Source organism: Oncorhynchus mykiss, chromosome 7 (assembly GCF_057628025.1).
Source record: "Oncorhynchus mykiss isolate SJ-2025 chromosome 7, ASM5762802v1, whole genome shotgun sequence".
NCBI lineage: Eukaryota > Metazoa > Chordata > Actinopteri > Salmoniformes > Salmonidae > Oncorhynchus > Oncorhynchus mykiss.
The window spans coordinates 28,735,515-28,756,275 of NC_143028.1; the positions used below are offsets into that span (position 1 = coordinate 28,735,515).

At 41.1% G+C, this 20,761-nt stretch overlaps 1 protein-coding gene and 1 long non-coding RNA gene across 14 annotated transcripts in view; one reads left to right on the forward strand and one right to left on the reverse strand.

The window, feature by feature from the left end:
- The window catches only part of LOC110527673 (matrilin-4), a 113,674-nt gene that overhangs the window by 77,364 nt on the left and 15,549 nt on the right, over positions 1-20,761 (forward strand). For 6 of the 13 annotated variants that reach the window (XM_090240652.1, XM_090240649.1, XM_090240650.1 and 3 more), the window contains exon 8: positions 3,044-3,166. The exons of 3 other annotated variants lie outside the window; for them this stretch is intronic. In XM_090240652.1, the coding sequence (XP_090096778.1) occupies positions 3,044-3,166 (123 nt within the window). The remainder of the gene's footprint in view (positions 1-3,043; positions 3,167-20,761) is intronic. 4 more of the 13 variants (XM_090240657.1, XM_090240653.1, XM_090240654.1 and 1 more) reach the window with 1 other exon arrangement.
- On the reverse strand, positions 727-7,591 carry LOC149982504 (uncharacterized). Its single transcript, XR_016497191.1, has 2 exons — positions 7,006-7,591; positions 727-5,589 (listed from the first exon to the last, which is right to left on the reverse strand). It is a non-coding gene; the product is annotated as an uncharacterized LOC149982504 (long non-coding RNA).

Consider the following 20,761-nt stretch of genomic DNA (forward strand, 5'->3'; position numbering starts at 1 on the left):
CTTTATAAAGCCAGGAGCACGCTTCAGCTATTGAACCCAAATATTGAAGTCTATGTAAGTCTATGTATTTTTATTTTTGTACATTAGTCTACACATAGCCATTTGGGAGTACAACTGTTTTATTTTACATGGAAAAATACTCTAAATTGGATGTTTGTAAAAAGTGGTGACCATTATCTGTGTGTACTGTTAATCTAATGAACGAACAATAGATTAATAAACACTAACTTAATAAGTGGTATGACCTACAGTAGTTACTCCTCTCTACTTAAAAACAAACAAACAAAAAAAGCTATCCAACCAAGCCTTTGTTATCCAATTCACTTTCACTGAGTTTTCTAACTTAATAAAATACACTGGACTCAACTGGATATGGTCACTTGCCTAGAAAATCTCAAGATAAATCTGCTCTTTGACAGATAGTTCCCATGAAGTGAAACCTTATATTTCCCCAGGCCACATCCATGGATGACTATACCGCCAAACATAATATCAAAGCCTTATTAATTTATTCATTCATCATCATACATGTGCCAAAAAAAAGTATGTTGGTTATTTCTCCAACTGGTACATCACATGCATGCATGCATACGTGCATAAATGTTGGCGAGTATCTCCTGGTAAAGCTTACTTGCCATATCAATATTTTTGTAGTGTTTTGTTATTTATTTGTGCCAGACGTGTCTACAATTACAGTGGCTTGCGAAAGTATGCACCCCCGTGTAATTTTTCCTATTTTGTTACCTTACAACACAACATGCCTACCACTTTGAAAATGCTAAATATTTTTTAATTATTTTTATTATAAGACAAAAAAAACTGAACTTAAGCGTGCAATACTTTGTAGAGCCACCTTTTGCTGCAATTACAGCTGCAGGTCTCTTGGGGTATGTCTCAATAACCTTGGCACATCTAGCCACTGGGATCATTGCCCCTTCAAAACTGCTCCAGCTCCTTCAAATTGAATGGGTTCCGCTGGTGTACAGCAATCTTTAAGTAATACCACAGATTCTCAATTGGATTGATGTCTGGGCTTTGACTAGGCTATTCCAAGACATTTAAATGTTTCCCCTTAAACCACTCAAGTGTTCCTTTAGCAGTATGCTTAGGGTCTGTCACGATCGTCGTAATGAGCGGACTAAGGCGCAGCGTGTTCCACATATTTTTAATCTCCGTGAAACAAACAACTAAACGTGAAGTCATGACGTGCACACAGGCAGCTAAACATAAACAATATCCCACAAATGGTTACTTAAATATGAAAAATGGCTACTTAAATATGGTCCCCAATTAGAGGCAATGATTACCAGCTGCCTCTAATTGGGAACCATACGAAACACCAACATAGAAAATGTCAACTAGAAGACCCCCTAGTCACGCCCTGACCTACTACACCATAGAGAAACAAGAGCTCTCTATGGTGAGGGTGTGACAGGGTCATCGTCCTGCTGGAAGGTTAACTTCTGTCCCAGTCTCAAATCTCTGGAAGACTGAAACAGGTTTCCCTCAAGAATATCCCTGTATTTAGTGTCATCCATCATGCCTTCAATTCTGACCAGTTTCCCAGTCACTGCTGACAAAAAACATCCCCACATGCATCATGCTGATGCTGCCACCACCATGCTTCACTGTGGGGATGAATATCTCGGGGTGATGAGAGGTGTTGGGTTTGTGCCAGATATGTTTTTCTTGATGGCCAAAAAGCTAAATTTTAGTCTCATCTGACCAGAGTACCTTCTTCCATATTTTTGGGGAGTCATCAACATGCCTTTTGGCGAACACCAAATGTGTCTGCTTATTTTCTTCATTAGACAATTGCTTTTTTAGCCACTCTTCCGTAAAGCCCAACTCTGTGGAGTGTACGGCTTAAAGTGGTCCTATGGACAGATACTCCAATCTCCGCTGTGGAGCTTTGCAGCTCCTTCAGGGTTATATTTGGTCTCTTTGTTGCCTCTTTCTAGATTAATGCCCTCCTTGCCTGATCCCCGAGTTTTGGTGGGTGGCCCTCTCTTGGCAGGTCTGTTGTGGTGCCATATTCTTCCCATTTTTTAATAATGGATTTAATGGTGCTCCGTGGGATGTTCAAAGTTTCTGATATTTTTTTATTACCCAACCCTGATCTGTACTTCTCCACAACTTTGTCCCTGACCTGTTTGGAGAGCTCCTTGCTCTTCATGGTGCCCCTTGCATAGTGGTGTTGCAGACTCTGGAGCCTTTCAGAAAAGGGGTATATATACTGAGATGATATGACAGATCATGTGACACTTAGATTGCACACATGTGGACTTTATTTAACTAATTACGTGACTTCTGGGGGTAATTGGTTTCACCAGATCTTATTCAGGGGCTTCATAGCAAGGGGGTGTACACATTTGTTTAGTTATTATTTCGATTAGTTATTATTTCAATTTTTTTTAAACAAGTATTTTTTTTTCATTTCACTTCACCAATTTGGACTATTTTGTGTATGTCAATTACATGAAATCCAAACAAAATCGATTTAAACTACAGGTTGTCATGCAACAAAATAGGAAAATCGCCAAGGGGAATGAATACTTTTGCATCATTGGTATTACCAGGTCGCAGTTGTAAATTATAAATACAATAACTCAAACGGTAAACAGTCAGAAAGTACATTAGACTGACTGCCGGAATATTTTTCTCAGCTGATCCTCAAATCTGCATAACGGTTCAAGATGGTTAGAATGATCAGTAGTAAGCTGGACTGCCAGTATGAAGTAAATGGGTATCACTTCACCTAAGGTGCACACGCGTAATAAATTGATATTAGTTATAAGCATGTATGAGTTCATACTGTTTTACAGTCAACACATGATACAGTATATCCTGTCTTTGGCAATTTTTCAACACGACTCAAAAGATTTTACCTCAGGATCATTATGGAATGATAAGACATTTTAAGACTATCATAAATCCTTACTGCATGATAATGCATTATGTGTGTGGACCTTAATGAACTGTATTCTGTACATGAAACCACAGCCATGCCATAATCAGTGTCTCTGTTTTTTATGAAACACAGTGATGGACCTGTGTGATGAGGGTAAGCATGACTGTGAGCAGATCTGTATCGCCTCGCCAGGCGTCTTCACCTGCAACTGCAACGCTGGCTACACTCTCAACAATGACAAGAAGACCTGTACAAGTTAGTGAGGCCAAACAGTAGAATGTATTTAGCTGGGAGCAGATTTATCCAACAGCATATTTAAGGTGGCTGCTTGTTAAGGTTTGCGGTGATCATTGTGAGCACAACAAATCTACATACTGTTCCATATTGGTCAAGCCCGAGACCCGCCTTTAAAATATGAATAGTGAAAATCTGTTCTAAAATGTCAATCAATCAAAATGATATTTAACGATTAACTTTGACTATATATCCATAACACATTCATTACACCTCTATAAGTGTTTAATGAACATTTTAGAACATGTCCCAACCACATTATTAAAGATTAATGAAAAATATCCATAGCATATCTATAGCGCATTCATATCATGCTATGCAAGAGTTCATATTTAGGCATCTTAATAGATGCATCGTTACAATGACAGAGTAGTGTCATCATTATGACTGTTCTGAAAAGTGTGCTTCTGCCATACCATTGTTATCGTATATGCCAAAAGGCCAAATCTAATTTTGAAAATGTTGAAGATTATGCTTATTTATACAACGGGTGTTTTGGAATTCCCATTGTTAGACCTGATGTTATAGTCTAGAGCAGCAGGTAGCCTAGCGGTTAGAGTGTTGGGCCAGTAGCCAAAAGGTTGCTGGTTTGAATACCTGAGCCGTCAAGGTGAAAAATCTGTTGCGGTGTTGCCAATTTAGCAACTTAGTTGCTATATTTAGTGAGTTTTCAGACCCCCTCCAGAGACTTTTATGCGTAAAAGACTCTAGCGACAAATTCAAAATGACATCTAGTGACTTCTGGGATAAATCAAGGAGCCAATAGCAGATCTCACTGAAAAATTGTTGGCAACACTGATCTGTTGATGTGTCCTTGAGCAAGGCACTTAACCCTAATTTGCTCCAGTGGCGCCGTACTACTACGGCTGACAACACATTTCACTAGACCTATCTGGTGTATGTGATAATAAAACATCTGTTTATCATGCCAATGATACACTAAATACCATCCACATGGCGAGTACATTCAGAAAAAGTGTCATCATTTACATTGTTACCAAGCAAGCACTACTCCTACTACTACTTTTACAGACCCACTGCCCAGCCATGCAATTTATAAACTTAATCACCACTGTAAAAAGCATCTAGACATTATAATTTGCAACATCAATTTTGAAATTCGATCTCCACTGTGTCCCATAGTAATAAACGTAACGAGACCAATGATTTATAAACAAAATACACTAGATGACTGATAGGGGGCACTGTGTCCCATAGTAGGGAGTCGGAATGAGACCAATCATTTATAAACTATATACACTAGATCACTGATAGGTGCTGTGTTGAAGCCACAGTGTCTCCATCTTGGCATCCCCTTACCATTTTCCATTTTTTGGAGAAGCTTTAGAAATGCATTTATTAATGTCTACATTAGTTTTTGCCATATGAGGGCGATTCGTGCAAGTTGGTGGAAGAACACGGGAGTTCTTATAGAACGCCAGCAAAAAAAGCCTCTATTTACATGTTGCTTATGAGTGCATTGCACACTACTTTTGGATTATTATTGGATTTTAAGGCTCGTATGATTGTCCTGCTTAATAATAAACTTCAACCAGTACAATGGCTATTTGGCTAGCTTTTTTGATACAGCCTATGTCAATGAGCGTTAGCATTCCAACTAACAACTGCTGCATTCCAGATAGTTATTTTGTAAAGAGCACAACCAAATATGCTGTTCAAGCATTTTAGAAGTAATAAAATGTAAATCTAGACTAAATCTAGGTTTTCTTACTGCAGCCAAGAGTCTCGCGCATCTGTGTGTGACGTCAGTTTGTCGTGTACTGGAAAAGGTTGTATTAATATCAAATCAAATCAAATTTATTTATATAGCCCTTCTTACATCAGTTGATATATCAAAGTGCTGTACAGAAACCCAGCCTAAAACCCCAAACAGCAAGCAATGCAGGTGAAGAGGCACGGTGGCTAGGAAAAACTCCCTAGAAAGGGCAAAACCTAGGAAGAAACCTAGAGAGGAACCAGGCTATGAGGGGTGGCCAGTCCTCTTCTGGCTGTGCCAGCTGGAGATTATAACAGAACATGGCCAAGATGTTCAAATGTTCTTAAATGACCAGCATGGTCAAATAATAATAACCACAGTAGTTGTCGAGGGTGCAGCAAGTCAGGAGTAAATGTCAGTTGGCTTTTCATAGCCGATCATTGGCTTTTCATAGCTGATCATTAAGAGTATCTCTAACTCTCCTGCTGTCTCTAGAGAGTTGAAAACAGCAGGTCTATGATGGGTAGCACATCCGGTGAACAGGTCAGGGTTCCATAGCCACAGGCAGAACAGTTGAAACTGGAGCAGCAGCACGGCCAGGTGAACTGGGGACAGCAAGCAGTCATCATGCCAGGTAGTCCTGAGGCATGGTCCTAGGGCTCAGGTCCTCCGAGAGAGAGAAAGAAAGAGAGAAAGAGAGAATTAGAGAGAGCATACTTCAATTCACACAGGACACCGGATAAGACAGGAGAAGTACTCCAGATATAACAAACTGACCATAGCCCCCAACACAAACTACTGCAGCATAAATATAAATATTTCATTAACCTTTTAATAATGTGGTTGGGATCTGTTGTAACACATACCTGAAATGCTTATGGATGTGTAATGAATGTGTTATGGATATATAGTCAAAGTAAATCGCTAGCGAGAGATAAAAATGTAAACAATAGTTACCCGGAGGAAAATGTGGGAGGGTCATACTTTTTCAATTTCAGTCAAGGGGAGGTTTTAGCATTTTTTTGTATTTAGTCCAGGGGAGGGTTATGTAATTTGTAATCGATTAAATGTTATATTGCTCAGGGTTTGAGAATTAGTTGCTTATCATAGTATCTCATGTGTGTCCGATGATGGCCCTTATCCCTGATTTTCTGCAGGGTGTACAATATCAAGTTCACCTAGTGTGGTCTCAGTAAAATGATCCATGACTTACTATAGGCCTAGGCTATATGAAGAGCATGCTCGTAGAAGCACAGGGCAAAGTTATATACTTTAAGAAAATGTACTTCAAAGTCCCTAGCTTTTTGCGCTTCTGGGATGGTGTATATGAGTGGCGGACGGTGCCGTTTAAAATGAGGGAGGACATTTTTTTATTTTTTTTTATGAGCATGGACTTTTTTCTATTACAGCATATTGGATGACTGTCATATTCCATTCACCTAGCTCAAATTAACATCAATAGGTTTACTACATGATACTAAAATGTTCCTTATACCCAGCATGAGGTTACTACAACCTAGCCTATGAATGAAAGTTTACAACATAGTGACAGACATTGACACATTCAATACTGCCTTGCACAATCTTGTCTGCAGCTAGCTGATCTAGTCTAACACTTGCAAACAAGAGTTCCTATTGTTTATCCCCGTTTCGTTCAGTTTGCTTCTGTTTAATACATTATTTTCAGCAAAATTGGCGGAATGAATACACCCTTGATCACACACAAACACAGTTCACTGTCATAGTAGCCACATACAAACTGTATGATCCCTTTGATCATTGGATACTTCCTTCTCGCATCTAGGCGCTCTTCTCTTTTCACCTATTCCCTTCGCTTGTGGACTTCATTGCACAACACATCAGCTGTCTGTGACCAGGCGAAAAAACCTTTCCAACAAACCTTCATATCATCACTGCTAAACTGCTACACACAGCCTACATCATCACCATATTAGCTAACAGAACTAACGCATTAGTAAACCCGCTACAATCATGCAGTAAGTACAGTGCACAGTTAGCAAGCAGTTTAGCAGTTACACTGGTGGGTCCCAGTAGCAAGAAATTATTAAAACTAAAAGCTTACCTTGACTTGGAAGAGTTCCAGTGTTGGATAGCCATAACCAGCCTGGTCCGACCCGAGCATATGCCCGCCGAGAGAGGCTCTCAATGTCATGAGCTAGCACCCGTAGTGGCTCTCCAGGCTGCCTGCGTCTATTACTCAGTTCAGAGCGCAGCAGCCCGGGCTGTACACACTGTCCAAAGCGTCTCCGCAATTTTCCCACTACAGCCCCATAATCACATCTGTCCTCGGGGCTAATCAATATCAAACAGGCCAGAGCATCATCTGTGAGGCACAAAGCCAACTGCAGTGCCCTTTCTTCATTCGACGACCCCTCAAAATTAGCTAACAGTTCAAACTGAGCATAAAAAGCTTCCCAATCCGCCTTACCGGAATACTTTGGGGTCTTAACAGATACGGATGCAACCGGGAACTGGGAGCCACCATGTTTGTATACATCCTGAGCCCCAGGATGTTTGTAGCCCACGCCAAATGATACCCTATAAACCAACCGTGAGCTTCTCTTGTGAAGACCAGACGTAAAAGAGAGAACAATGGCTAAACCTGGTCTTAACTTCCAATGCTCCATCCCCCTGCCCAACCCCCCTTCACGCCACTCCGCCAACCACAAACATTCCAGGCATTCCCGTGATTGGCAGATAGCAGGTTGATTGGCATGTTGGACCCCGTAAACACTGGGTACTGGTAAGTACAACACAACCAACTGATAGCCTAACACATAACAGACTGTCTGTGCGGGTCGCTACAGTATTAAGGATCCTCATTGGCACTCTTCCTGGGGTGCAACAACATTAAGGCAGTTATAAACAATAAAAAATAGCACACACACAGCACATTAAGTGTGTGCCCTCAGGCCTTTACCACATATCAAAATCCATGTGTAAGTGTGTGTATAGTAAATGTGTTAGCATGTGTGTGTCTGTGCCTGGGTGTGTCTCTTCACAGTCCCCGTTGTTCCATAAAGTGTATTTATATCTGTTTTTTTATCTGATTCCACTGCTTGCATAATTTACCTGATGTGGAGTAGAGTTCCATATAGTCATGGCTCTATGCAGTACTGTGTGCCTCCCATAGTCTGTTCTGGACTTGGGGATTGTGAGAATCTTCTGGTTGCATGTCTTGTGGGGTATGCATGGGTGTCTGAGCTGTGTGCTACTAAGGCTAGGCGTCCCACTAGTGGGACACCTGTCAACAACATCCGATGAAATTAGCGGGCACGTAGTTCAAATAAATAATCATAATATTAAACATTTATGAACAAACCTTCACATGACCCTACAAAGGGCCTTGGTACCGGTCGTAGAAAAAATAACTTCACTGGATTTTGAAATACTACAGTGCCTTGCGAAAGTATTCGGCCCCCTTGAACTTTGCGACCTTTTGCCACATTTCAGGCTTCAAACATAAAGATATAAAACTGTATTTTTTTGTGAAGAATCAACAACAAGTGGGACACAATCATGAAGTGGAACGACATTTATTGGATATTTCAAACTTTTTTAACAAATCAAAAACTGAAAAATTGTGCGTGCAAAATTATTCAGCCCCCTTAAGTTAATACTTTGTAGCGCCACCTTTTGCTGCGATTACAGCTGTAAGTCGCTTGGGGTATGTCTCAATCAGTTTTGCACATCGAGAGACTGACATTTTTTCCCATTCCTCCTTGCAAAACAGCTCGAGCTCAGTGAGGTTGGATGGAGAGCATTTGTGAACAGCAGTTTTCAGTTCTTTCCACAGATTCTCGATTGGATTCAGGTCTGGACTTTGACTTGGCCATTCTAACACCTGGATATGTTTATTTTTGAACCATTCCATTGTAGATTTTGCTGTATGTTTTGGATCATTGTCTTGTTGGAAGACAAATCTCTGTCCCAGTCTCAGGTCTTTTGCAGACTCCATCAGGTTTTCTTCCAGAATGGTCCTGTATTTGGCTCCATCCATCTTCCCATCAATTTTAACCATCTTCCCTGTCCCTGCTGAAGAAAAGCAGGCCCAAACCATGATGCTGCCACCACCATGTTTGACAGTGGGGATGGTGTGTTCAGGGTGATGAGCTGTGTTGCTTTTACGCCAAACATAACGTTTTGCATTGTTGCCAAAAAGTTCAATTTTGGTTTCATCTGACCAGAGCACCTTCTTCCACATGTTTGGTGTGTCTCCCAGGTGGCTTGTGGCAAACTTTAAACAACACTTTTTATGGATATCTTTAAGAAATGGCTTTCTTCTTGCCACTCTTCCATAAAGGCCAGATTTGTGCAATATACGACTGATTGTTGTCCTATGGACAGAGTCTCCCACCTCAGCTGTAGATCTCTGCAGTTCATCCAGAGTGATCATGGGCCTCTTGGCTGCATCTCTGATCAGTCTTCTCCTTGTATGAGCTGAAAGTTTAGAGGGACGGCCAGGTCTTGGTAGATTTGCAGTGGTCTGATACTCCTTCCATTTCAATATTATCGCTTGCACAGTGCTCCTTGGGATGTTTAAAGCTTGGGAAATCTTTTTGTATCCAAATCCGGCTTTAAACTTCTTCACAACAGTATCTCGGACCTGCCTGGTGTGTTCCTTGTTCTTCATGATTCTCTCTGCGCTTTTAACGGACCTCTGAGACTATCACAGTGCAGGTGCATTTATACGGAGACTTGATTACACACAGGTGGATTGTATTTATCATCATTAGTCATTTAGGTCAACATTGGATCATTCAGAGATCCTCACTGAACTTCTGGAGAGAGTTGCTGCAGAGTTGCTGCACTGAAAGTAAAGGGGCTGAATAATTTTGCACGCCCAATTTTTCAGTTTTTGATTTGTTAAAAAAGTTTGAAATATCCAATAAATGTTGTTCCACTTCATGATTGTGTCCCACTTGTTGTTGATTCTTCACAAAAAAATACAGTTTTATATCTTTATGTTTGAAGCCTGAAATGTGGCAAAAGGTCGCAAAGTTCAAGGGGGCCGAATACTTTCGCAAGGCACTGTAAAATTGATTCTAGAGCACATTTGGGGGTTGGTAAACTGGGCTGCTATTTTTAAATGGATTATTATATGTATCTTATATCATTTAGAAGCTTAAATTCTTGGTTAATCTAACTGCATTGTCCGATTCACAATAGGATTCATAAAATCCCAAATAGTGATTAAATAAATCACTTACTTTTGAAAATCTTCCTCTGTTTGCAATCCAAAGGGTCCCAGCTACAGTATGAATGGTCGTTTTGTTAGATAAAATCCTTCTTTATATCCCAAAAAGTCTGTTTAGTTAACGCCATCAATAGAAAAGTAAAATTAGCTGATTTTCAACTGGGACTCTTTGTACAAAAACTCAAAATTCTTGCTTGTTTTTGAAGAAACAAGCCTTAAACAATGAACAAAGACTGTTGACATCTAGTGGAAGCCATAGGAATTGCAATCTGGGAGCTGGAATTACATAGAACCCATAGCTTTCCATTATAAGAGCCTGGGAGTTAAAAAAAAAAATTCTGGTTGGTTTATCTTTGGATTTTTGCCTGCCATATCAATTGTGTTAAAGTCGAATACATTATTTAATCATTTCTACAAACTTCAAAGTGTTTTCTATCCAATGCAACCAATTATATGCATATCCTGGCTTCTGGGCCTGAATAACAGGCAGTTTCCTTTGGGTACGTCAGTCAGGAGGCTTATTCAGGAAAATAAACCCTAGCCCCAAGAACAGACAGCTTGGTGCATTTATGTCAATTCTACTCACAAATGCAAGTAGTGACGAAGTTACTCTCTTCTCTACCTTGAGCCAGGAGAGATTGACATGAATATTATTGTTAGCGCTCCGTGTACATTTAAGGGACAGCTGTGCCCTCTTTTGTGCCACCTGAACACACGACTGGACGGTAGTCTGTAACAAACCTAGGGCCTGTAGGACCTGCCTTGTTAATAGTGTTGTTAAGAAGGCAGAGCATCACTTTATTATGGACAGACTTCTCCCCATCTTAGCTACTGTTGTATCAACATGTTTTGACCATGACAGTTTACAATCCAGATTTACTCCAAGCAGTTTAGTCACCTCAACTTGCTCAATTTCCACATTATTTATTACAATATTTAGTTGAGGTTTAGGGTTTACTGAATGGTTTGTCCTAAAAAATTTTATTTTAGCTAGGACTAACTTAGGACTAACTTATTTCTTGCCAATCATTCTGAAACTGACTGCAGATCTTTGCTAAGTTTTGCAGCGATTTCACTCGCTGTAGTGTGGGAAGTATTTGAGTCAATATGGGCCAGCATCCCTGTGGAACCCTTTTGACATCTTGTAGAGTAAATGCCCCAACGAATTGAGGCTGTTCTGAAGGCAAAAGAGGTGCAACTCAATATTAGGAAGGTATTCCTAATGTTTTGTACACTCAGTGTATATTCGGATCTGCGTATAAACGTATAATATGTTACGAATTTTCAAAACGTATGATATGTTACGAATTCTAGATAGGTGGCTAACGTTAGCTAGCTCGCTAACTTTAGCTAGGCTAGGGGTTATGGGTTAAGGTTAGGGGTAGGGCTGTGGCGATCACAAAATGTATTCCGCAGGTGACTGTCAAGCAAATAACTGTCGGTCTCACGGTAATTGACTGCAATTAACATAAACACATTTAGCATCTCCTGGCTTCCACACAGCCTACACGCCACTGATGCAGACCTTTGGAACTACATTTTTAAAAGTCTAATAAATCCATGTAATATAGTCTACACCATCACAATAAATCCATTATTTATTTTAGACAGGTCTAAAGAAACATGATATGAAGAAAATGTAGTCTATTTCAGAAGAACAGAACAGCATACTCTGAGTTGTCCTTATGTTAGGTACGGATCTGGCTATGCCAAAAGGCTGTGGGCTACATTAGTTAATTTAGCAGACAAGATTTGCTTAGAATTCCATGGCATTATTTTATATTTTTTTTTATAGTATGAAGAATACAATTGAATAAATCTGAATAAAAGTGAAAGGATATTTTCTCCAAGTGATCTGAGGGAGTGCGCACATGCGGTTATTCTGTGTTGAGCAGTTAACAAATAAATAGTTACTCCTATATGCTTAATTTTATAAAGAGTTATAAATGTAATTTATGTTTTGATTTTTAATACATTGTAAGGATGCATTATGCGACTCTAATGATGATTTGAAAAAAGTGTCTTGAAAGTCATGAGTTCTTGCTTAGTTTTTGGCGCAGGCTGTACACACTTCATCAGTCACTCATTCACAAATTGACATGCACTTGATAATGCCCTGAATTTCACGGCGGCATCCCCTTTGTGTGGCCATAATACACCCTTTTGTGGCCAGTGGTCATTGTGCCCTTGGCCCGGAGTGCTGCGTTGTGCCCTTCTCCCTGCATATGTAGGAACTCCTTCAAGACTGTTGGAAAAGCCTTCCTCATGAAGCTGGTTGAGGGAATTCCAAGAGTCTCCAAGATGTCATAAAGGCAAAGGGTGGCTTCTTTGAAGAATATAAAACATAAAAAATATTTTTATTTGGTTACTAAATGATTCCATATGTGTTATTTCATAGTTTTGATGTCTTCACTATTATTCTATAAATGTAGAAAATAGTACAACTAAAGTAAAACCCTGGAATGAGTAGGTGTGTCCAAACTTTTTACTGTATCTTAAGTCATCACTTTAAATACGGTGTACCTTTTTAGTTAGAATTTTGTTGACAGACTCATTAGAATACACTGTATATCGAGAGAACGGGTTCAGAATATTATGGATAAATGGAAGAAATCTATCTAAATATATGCATACTCTGATCATGTAAATTATTTAGAGTTAGACAAATATTTCTGAATCATACTGATGAATAAAATACAGTGGTTTGATTCATCCTGAAAGTTGCGAAATTCAGTTATACAACCGATAGTAATGTTGGAAGATTAGTGCACATAGAATTATAATAGGGAGAAGAGTGTACAATACAGGCTATACCATCGTCTATTGTCTGCACTAACCATCGGGTTCAAACTGTTACGGCTTGGTCTGCGCTCTGCTCCATAATGATTTAATAAGCCTACTTGTAATTTTTTTTTATTATCAACTGTAACTAATGATGATCATACCAAGATGGCGTAGCAGTCGGACGTGTGTTTGTCTTTGTCTTATCCCGTGTCTTATCCAGTGTAAATATTTATTTTTTTCATATATATTTTAATCTCACTTTCTATCTATGAACTAAATATACTTTCCTGTAACCCGCCTCACCCAATGTGGTACGGATCTGCTTTGTTTATTCCTTATAACTGGAACCTCCATCAGGAGCTAGCTAGCTACTAGCTATCAGTCTTTGTTAGCCACGGCTAGCGGTCTTCACCTATAGCTTGGACACCAGTCAGCTTTAGCTCGGACAATACCTGCTAGTCTGCACAGCATGATATCAACCCAGAGCATATCGGACTGCTTCTCACTACCACGTCACCGGATTCCTGCCTCAAGCTCTAGACCATTACACCAGATCATCGCAGCTAGCTAGCTGCAATCGAGTGGCTACTGTCAGATAACGCCTCTGTCCCGAAGCAAGCACCAGTTAGCCTCGAGCTAGGCCCATATACCAGCTAACTTCTTGGGCTACAATGCCTCTTTTGCCAATTGGCCTGGACCCTTATAGTCGACATGAAGCCCCGCCGATCCATCACAACTGGTCTGCCGACGTAATCGTCAGATGTGGTTTCAACAGGCTTTTCCTTTGTGATGTCGCCAAAGACCCATCTGCTAGCCCCGGCCCTCTAGCTTTCTGAACGTTGTCTCCCGCTTGCCAAGCGTAGAGCGACTACCGAACGGCTCTCTGACTCATCAGACTCTATGATCACTCGGCTACACAGCTGATGCCTGTTGGACAATTCACTAACGCGGTACCTCTTGTTGTTTATCAGTCAGCCCCAGCCTCAAACTCAGGTCATGTGCGTATCTATTGACCCTCTCTGCCCATTCATCGCCATTTACCAGGTGTTATCTAAGCTCTCCCGATCAACACCCGTGATTGCTTATGCCTCTCTCTAGTGTCAATATGCCTTGTCTACTGCTGTCTCAGTTAGTACTTATTGTATTATTTCACTGTAGAGCACCCAGTCCCACTCATCATGCCTTAGATAACTCTTTTGTCCCACCCCCCACACATGCAGAGACCTCACCTGGCTTAACTAGTGCCTCCAGAGATGCAATCGCTCTCATCACTCAGTGCCTAGGTTTATCTCCACTGTACACACTTCCTACCATACCCTTGTCTGTACATTATGCCCTGATTCTAAACTACCACACCCAGAAATCTGCTCCTTTCATTCTCTGTTCCCAGCGCACTAGACAACCAGTTCTTATAGTCTTTAGCCGTACCCTTATCCTACTCCTCGTCTGGTGATGTAGAGGTTAGCCCCCAGTACCACACACCTATTCCCCAGGCGCTCTCATTTGTTGACTTCTGTAATCGTAAAAGCCTTGGATTCATGCATGTTAACATCAGAAGACTCCTTTTGTTTTTTTCAATGCTTTAGCACACTCCACCAACCCTGATGTCCTAGCAGTGTCTGAATCCTGGATTAGGAAGGCCACCAAAAATTCAGAAATGTCGATCCCCAACTACAACATTTTCCGTCAAGATAGACTTGCCAAAGGGGGCGGAGTTAGCCTGCAGAGTTCTGTCATACTATCCAGGTCTGTGCCCAAACTGTTCAAGCTTCTACTTTTAAAAATCCACCTTTCCAGAAATAAGTCTCTCACTGTTGCCGCTTGTTATAGACCCTCCTCAGCCCCAAGCTGTGCCCTGGACACCACATGTGAAATGATTGCCCTCCATTTATCTTCAGAGTTCGTACTGTTATGTGACCTAAATATGCTTAACACCCTGGCCATCCTACAATCTATGCTTGATGCCCTCAATCTCACAGGAATTATCAAGGAATTTACAGTGCCTTGCGAAAGTATTCGGCCCCCTTGAACTTTGCGACCTTTTGCCACATTTCAGGCTTCAAACATAAAGATATAAAACTGTATTTTTTGTGAAGAATCAACAACAAGTGGGACACAATCATGAAGTGGAACGACATTTATTGGATATTTCAAACCTTTTTAACAAATCAAAAACTGAAAAATTGGGCGTGCAAAATTATTCAGCCCCTTTACTTTCAGTGCAGCAAACTCTCTCCAGAAGTTCAGTGAGGATCTCTGAATGATCCAATGTTGACCTAAATGACTAATGATGATAAATACAATCCACCTGTGTGTAATCAAGTCTCCGTATAAATGCACCTGCACTGTGATAGTCTCAGAGGTCCGTTAAAAGCGCAGAGAGCATCATGAAGAACAAGGAACACACCAGGCAGGTCCGAGATACTGTTGTGAAGAAGTTTAAAGCCGGATTTGGATACAAAAAGATTTCGCAAGCTTTAAACATCCCAAGGAGCACTGTGCAAGCGATAATATTGAAATGGAAGGAGTATCAGACCACTGCAAATCTACCAAGACCAGGCCGTCCCTCTAAACTTTCAGCTCATACAAGGAGAAGACTGATCAGAGATACAGCCAAGAGGCCCATGATCACTCTGGATGAACTGCAGAGATCTACAGCTGAGGTGGGAGACTCTGTCCATAGGACAACAATCAGTCGTATATTGCACAAATCTGGTCTTTATGGAAGAGTGGCGAGAAGAAAGCCATTTCTTAAAGATATCCATAAAAAGTGTAGTTTAAAGTTTGCCACAAGCCACCTGGGAGACACACCAAACATGTGGAAGAAGGTGCTCTGGTCAGATGAAACCAAAATTGAACTTTTTGGCAACAATGCAAAACGTTATGTTTGGCGTAAAAGCAACACAGCTCATCACCCTGAACACACCATCCCCACTGTCAAACATGGTGGTGGCAGCATCATGGTTTGGGCCTGCTTTTCTTCAGCAGGGACAGGGAAGATGGTTAAAATTGATGGGAAGATGAATGGAGCCAAGTACAGGACCATTCTGGAAGAAAACCTGATGGAGTCTGCAAAAGACCTGAGACTGGGACGGAGATTTGTCTTCCAACAAGACAATGATCCAAAACATAAAGCAAAATCTATAATGGAATGGTTCAAAAATAAACATATCCAGGTGTTAGAATGGCCAAGTCAAAGTCCAGACCTGAATCCAATCGAGAATCTGTGGAAAGAACTGAAAACTGCTGTTCACAAATGCTCTCCATCCAACCTCACTGAGCTCGAGCTGTTTTGCAAGGAGGAATGGGAAAAAATGTCAGTCTCTCGATGTGCAAAACTGATAGAGACATACCCCAAGCGACTTACAGCTGTAATCGCAGCAAAAGGTGGCGCTACAAAGTATTAACTTAAGGGGGCTGAATAATTTTGCACGCACAATTTTTCAGTTTTTGATGTGTTAAAAAAGTTTGAAATATCCAATAAATGTCGTTCCACTTCATGATTGTGTCCCACTTGTTGTTGATTCTTCACAAAAAAATACAGTTTTATATCTTTATATTTGAAGCCTGAAATGTGGCAAAAGGTCGCAAAGTTCAAGGGGCCGAATACTTTTGCAAGGCACTGTATCAGGTACAACCCTAATACAAGGGTACCTTCATAGATCTCATTCCGAACAACTTGCCTTTTAAATACACTTCTGCTGTCTTCAACCTTCAACCAGGATCTCAGCACCCACTGCCTCATTGTCTGCATCCGTAATGTGTCAGCGGTCAAACGCCCACCCCTCATCACTGTGAAACGCTCCCTAAAACACTTTAACGAGCAGGCCTTTCTAATCGACCTGGGTATTGACCTCATCCCATCAGTAGAGGATGCCTGGTTGTTCCTTAAAAGTGCTTTCCTCACCATCTTAAATAAGCATGCCCCATTCAAAAAATGTAGAACTAAGAACAGATATAGCCATTGGTTCACTCCAGACTTGACTGCCAGCACAAACAAATCCTGTGGTGTACTGCATTAGCAGTATTAGCATCGAATAGCCCCTGCAATATGCAACTTTTCAGGGAAGTTAGGAACCATTATACACAGTCGGTTAGGAAAGCAAAGGCTAGCTTTTTCAAACAGAAATTTGTATCCTGTAGCACAAATTCCAAAAAGATGTGGGACACCGTAAAGTCCATGGAGAATAAGAGCACCTCCTCCCAGCTGGAAGGACACTGGAGACACTGGCCATTCTTTGGACACCGATAAATATTTCATGAAGCATTTTTCTACGGCTGGCCATGCTTTCCACCTGGCCAACCCTACCCCGGCCAACAGCTCTGCACCCCCCGCAGCAACTTGCCCAAGACCCCCCCCCCCCCCCCGCATCTCTTTCACCCAAATCTAGATAGCTGATGTTCTGAAGGAGCTAAGAAATCTGGACCCCTACAAGTCAGCTGGGCTAGACAATCTGGACCCTCTCTTCCTAAAATTATCCGCCGCAATTGTTGCAAGCCCTATTACTGGCCTGTTCAACCTCTCTTTCGTATCATCTGAGATTCCTAAAGATTGGAAAGCTGCCGTGGTCATCCCCCTCTTCAAAGGGGGAGACACTCTAGACTCAAACTGTTACAGACCCATATCTATCCTGCCATGCCTTTCTAAAGTCTTTGAAAGCCAAGTTAATTAACAAACAGATCACCGACCATTTCGAATCCCACTGTACCTTCTCCGCTATGCAATCTGGTTTCCGAGCTGGTCATGGATGCACCTCAGCCACGTCGCTTGTGGTACTAAACAATATCATAACCGCCATCAATAAAAGACTGTGCTGTGCAGCCGTCTTCACCAACCTGGCCAAGGCTTTCAACTCTGTCAATCACCGGATTCTTATCGGCAGACTCAATAGCCTTGGTTTCTCAAATGACTGCCTCGCCTGGTTTACCAACTACTTCTCAGATAGAGTTCAGCATGTTAAATCGGAGGGCCTGTTGTCCAGACCTCTGGCAGTCTCTATGGGGGTGCCACAGGGTTCAATTCTCAGGCTGACTCTTTTCTCTGTATATATCAATGATACTTCTGGCCTTTCTTTGGACACTGTGTTAACAAACCTCCAAACCAGCTTCAATGCCATTCAACACTCCTTCCGTGGCCTCCAACTGCTCTTAAATCCTAGTAAAAGCAAATGCATGCTCTTCAACCGATTGCTGCCCGCACCCGCCCGCCCGACTAGCATCACTACTCTGGACGGTTCTGACTTAAAATATGTGGACAACTACAAATACCTAGGTGTCTGGCTAGACAGTTTCCTATTTCGCAACAAAGCCTCCTTCACTCATGCTGCTAAACATACCCTCAAAAAACTGACTATCCTACCAGTCCTTGACTTCAGCGATGTCATTTACAAAATAGCCTCCAACACTCTACTCAGCAAATTGGATTTAGTCTATCACAGTGCCATCCGTTTTGTCACCAAAGCCCCATATACTACCCACCACTGCGACCTGTACGCTCTCACTTCATATTCGTTGCCAAACCCACTGGCTCCAGGTCATTTATAAGTCTTTGCTAGGTAAAGCCCCACCTTATCTCAGCTCACTGGTCACCATAGCAACACCCACCTGTAGTAGGCGCTCCAGCAGGTATATTTCACTGGTCATCCCCAAAGCCAACACCCTTTGGCCTCCTTTCCTTCCAGTTCTCTGCTGCTAATGACTGGAACGAATTGCAAAAATCACTGAAGCTGTAGACTTATCTCCCTCACTAACTTTAAGCATCAGCTGTCAGAGCAACTTACCGATCACTGCACCTGTACACAGCCCATCTGTAAATAGCCCACCCAACTACCTCATCCCCATATTGTTATTTATTTTTGCTCTTTTGCACCCTAGTATCCCTACTGGCACATCATCATCTGCACATCTATCACTCCAGTGTTAATGCTAAATTGTAATTATTTCCACTATAGCCTATTTATTTCCTTCCCTCCCTAATCTTACTACATTTGCACACATTGTATATAGATTATTATATTGTGTTATTGACTGTACGTTTGTTTATCCGATGTGTAACTCTGTGATGTTGTTTTTGTCAAACTGCATTGCTTTATCTTGGCCAGGTCGCAGTTGTAAATGAGAACTTGTTCTCAACTGGCCTACCTGGTTAAATAAAGGTTAATTAAAATAAAACATTCTTAGCATTAACCACATGGCCATGAGAGTGTTTACAGAGAAGCAAATGGAGGTAAACAAAACAATGTAATTAGTTCTCTACACCAGGATTAGATTGATTCATCTGACAGAAGAGTGTATTGCATTTGGTTAGGAGAATAACTCAATTTAGTTGGTATATTCAACGGTTGTGGTCCCGGCCAAACCCCATGAATTCCTGGTTAATCAGCTGGTTTACCTTTTCAGAAGAAGGTTTAGCCGCCTTTGTCTTCCTTCAGATGCCCTTCATCTGCGAGTTGGGTTTCGGTGAGGGCAGCACTGTGAATCCAATATCAACTCAGTTCTCTTGGAATGATCGCAGTTCATTTCTCCAGTTGATCACTGGTTGCATTGTTCATCAGAGTTTGCACGTTCCAGGCTCCAAAATTTAAACGTTTGCTTTCTGACCTTAAAGAGGTGATCCTACTGGCAGCTCCAATGGCATGCAGCCCATGACGACTGGTGACCTCTCGCTACTGCAGTCTTCCTCCACCTTTACAACCATTGTGACCATTATATTCTGCCTGCTCTGCAGTTAAGGTCTTTGTTCTATCACACTTTGCCTGTAACATCCGACCTTACCGCTACGGGTGACCCTACCAGGAGCTTAAGCTCCAGACGGCAATTCAGAATCTCGCTGACAAGAAGACCTGCACAAGTTAGTGAGGCCATCATCAGGCTAAACAATATAATGCATTTAGCTAGTGGCAGAATTACGCAACATCGTATTTGAGCCAGCTGCTGGGTGAGATTTTTGTTGTGATCATTACAAGGGGAACAAATCTACATTTTACTCTGTATTAATCAATTTCGAGCTCCATCTTTAAAATTGGAATAATGGAAATCCATGCTTCAAAACAACAACAACAACATTTTTACAAATTAAATGTGCAATATTATAACTTTCTCTGTCATTTCCTGGTTGCTAAAATTTGAATTATTTAGCCTAATTTCAGTTTGTGACCAAACAAGCAATTTATGTAGAGAATCATTGTACCATCTAAACCACTGTGAAATATATTTTTAATATAACCCAAAATATTATATTTTCAGCTGTTTGAGACTGGTGTACAAAACCGAATGTAAAAGACGTAAAAAACTAAACTTAAGAAGGGAAAGCATAGAAATAGCACACACAGAACATTTACCGGTTCTTAAACTTGCTTTCAATGAGAATGACAGAGCAATAACTCACATTTGCCCAAAAAGTTATATATTGCAGCTTTAAAGGAAGATAAATATATTTTTTCCCCATCCTTATTACTTCTACACAATAGGATTTTGTTCAAATCTCTCAGCAGAACTGAGTTCAAATAGTATGATTTATTTCAAATACTTTTGATTGTCTGATTCAGCCTACCTGGAGTGTAGGATTGATGGATTGTACTTTTTGGACTATATCATTGCTTCCATTGCGCTGGCCAAGCTCAATCAAAAGCAACTCAAGTTACCATTATAGACGATCACTGTAGGTTGAGAATTATTGTCCTCCTGTTGCTTCCTGTTTGTGGGTCTTCAGATAGCTGAAGAGGATAATCCAAGAGATGCAAGATTCTGCTGCAGTGTGGCCAAGGGTATGTGATGGTGGTGGATGATTGGGGGGCCTTCTTGGAGGTAAAGATCTCCTTACATTGTTGTCACTTGT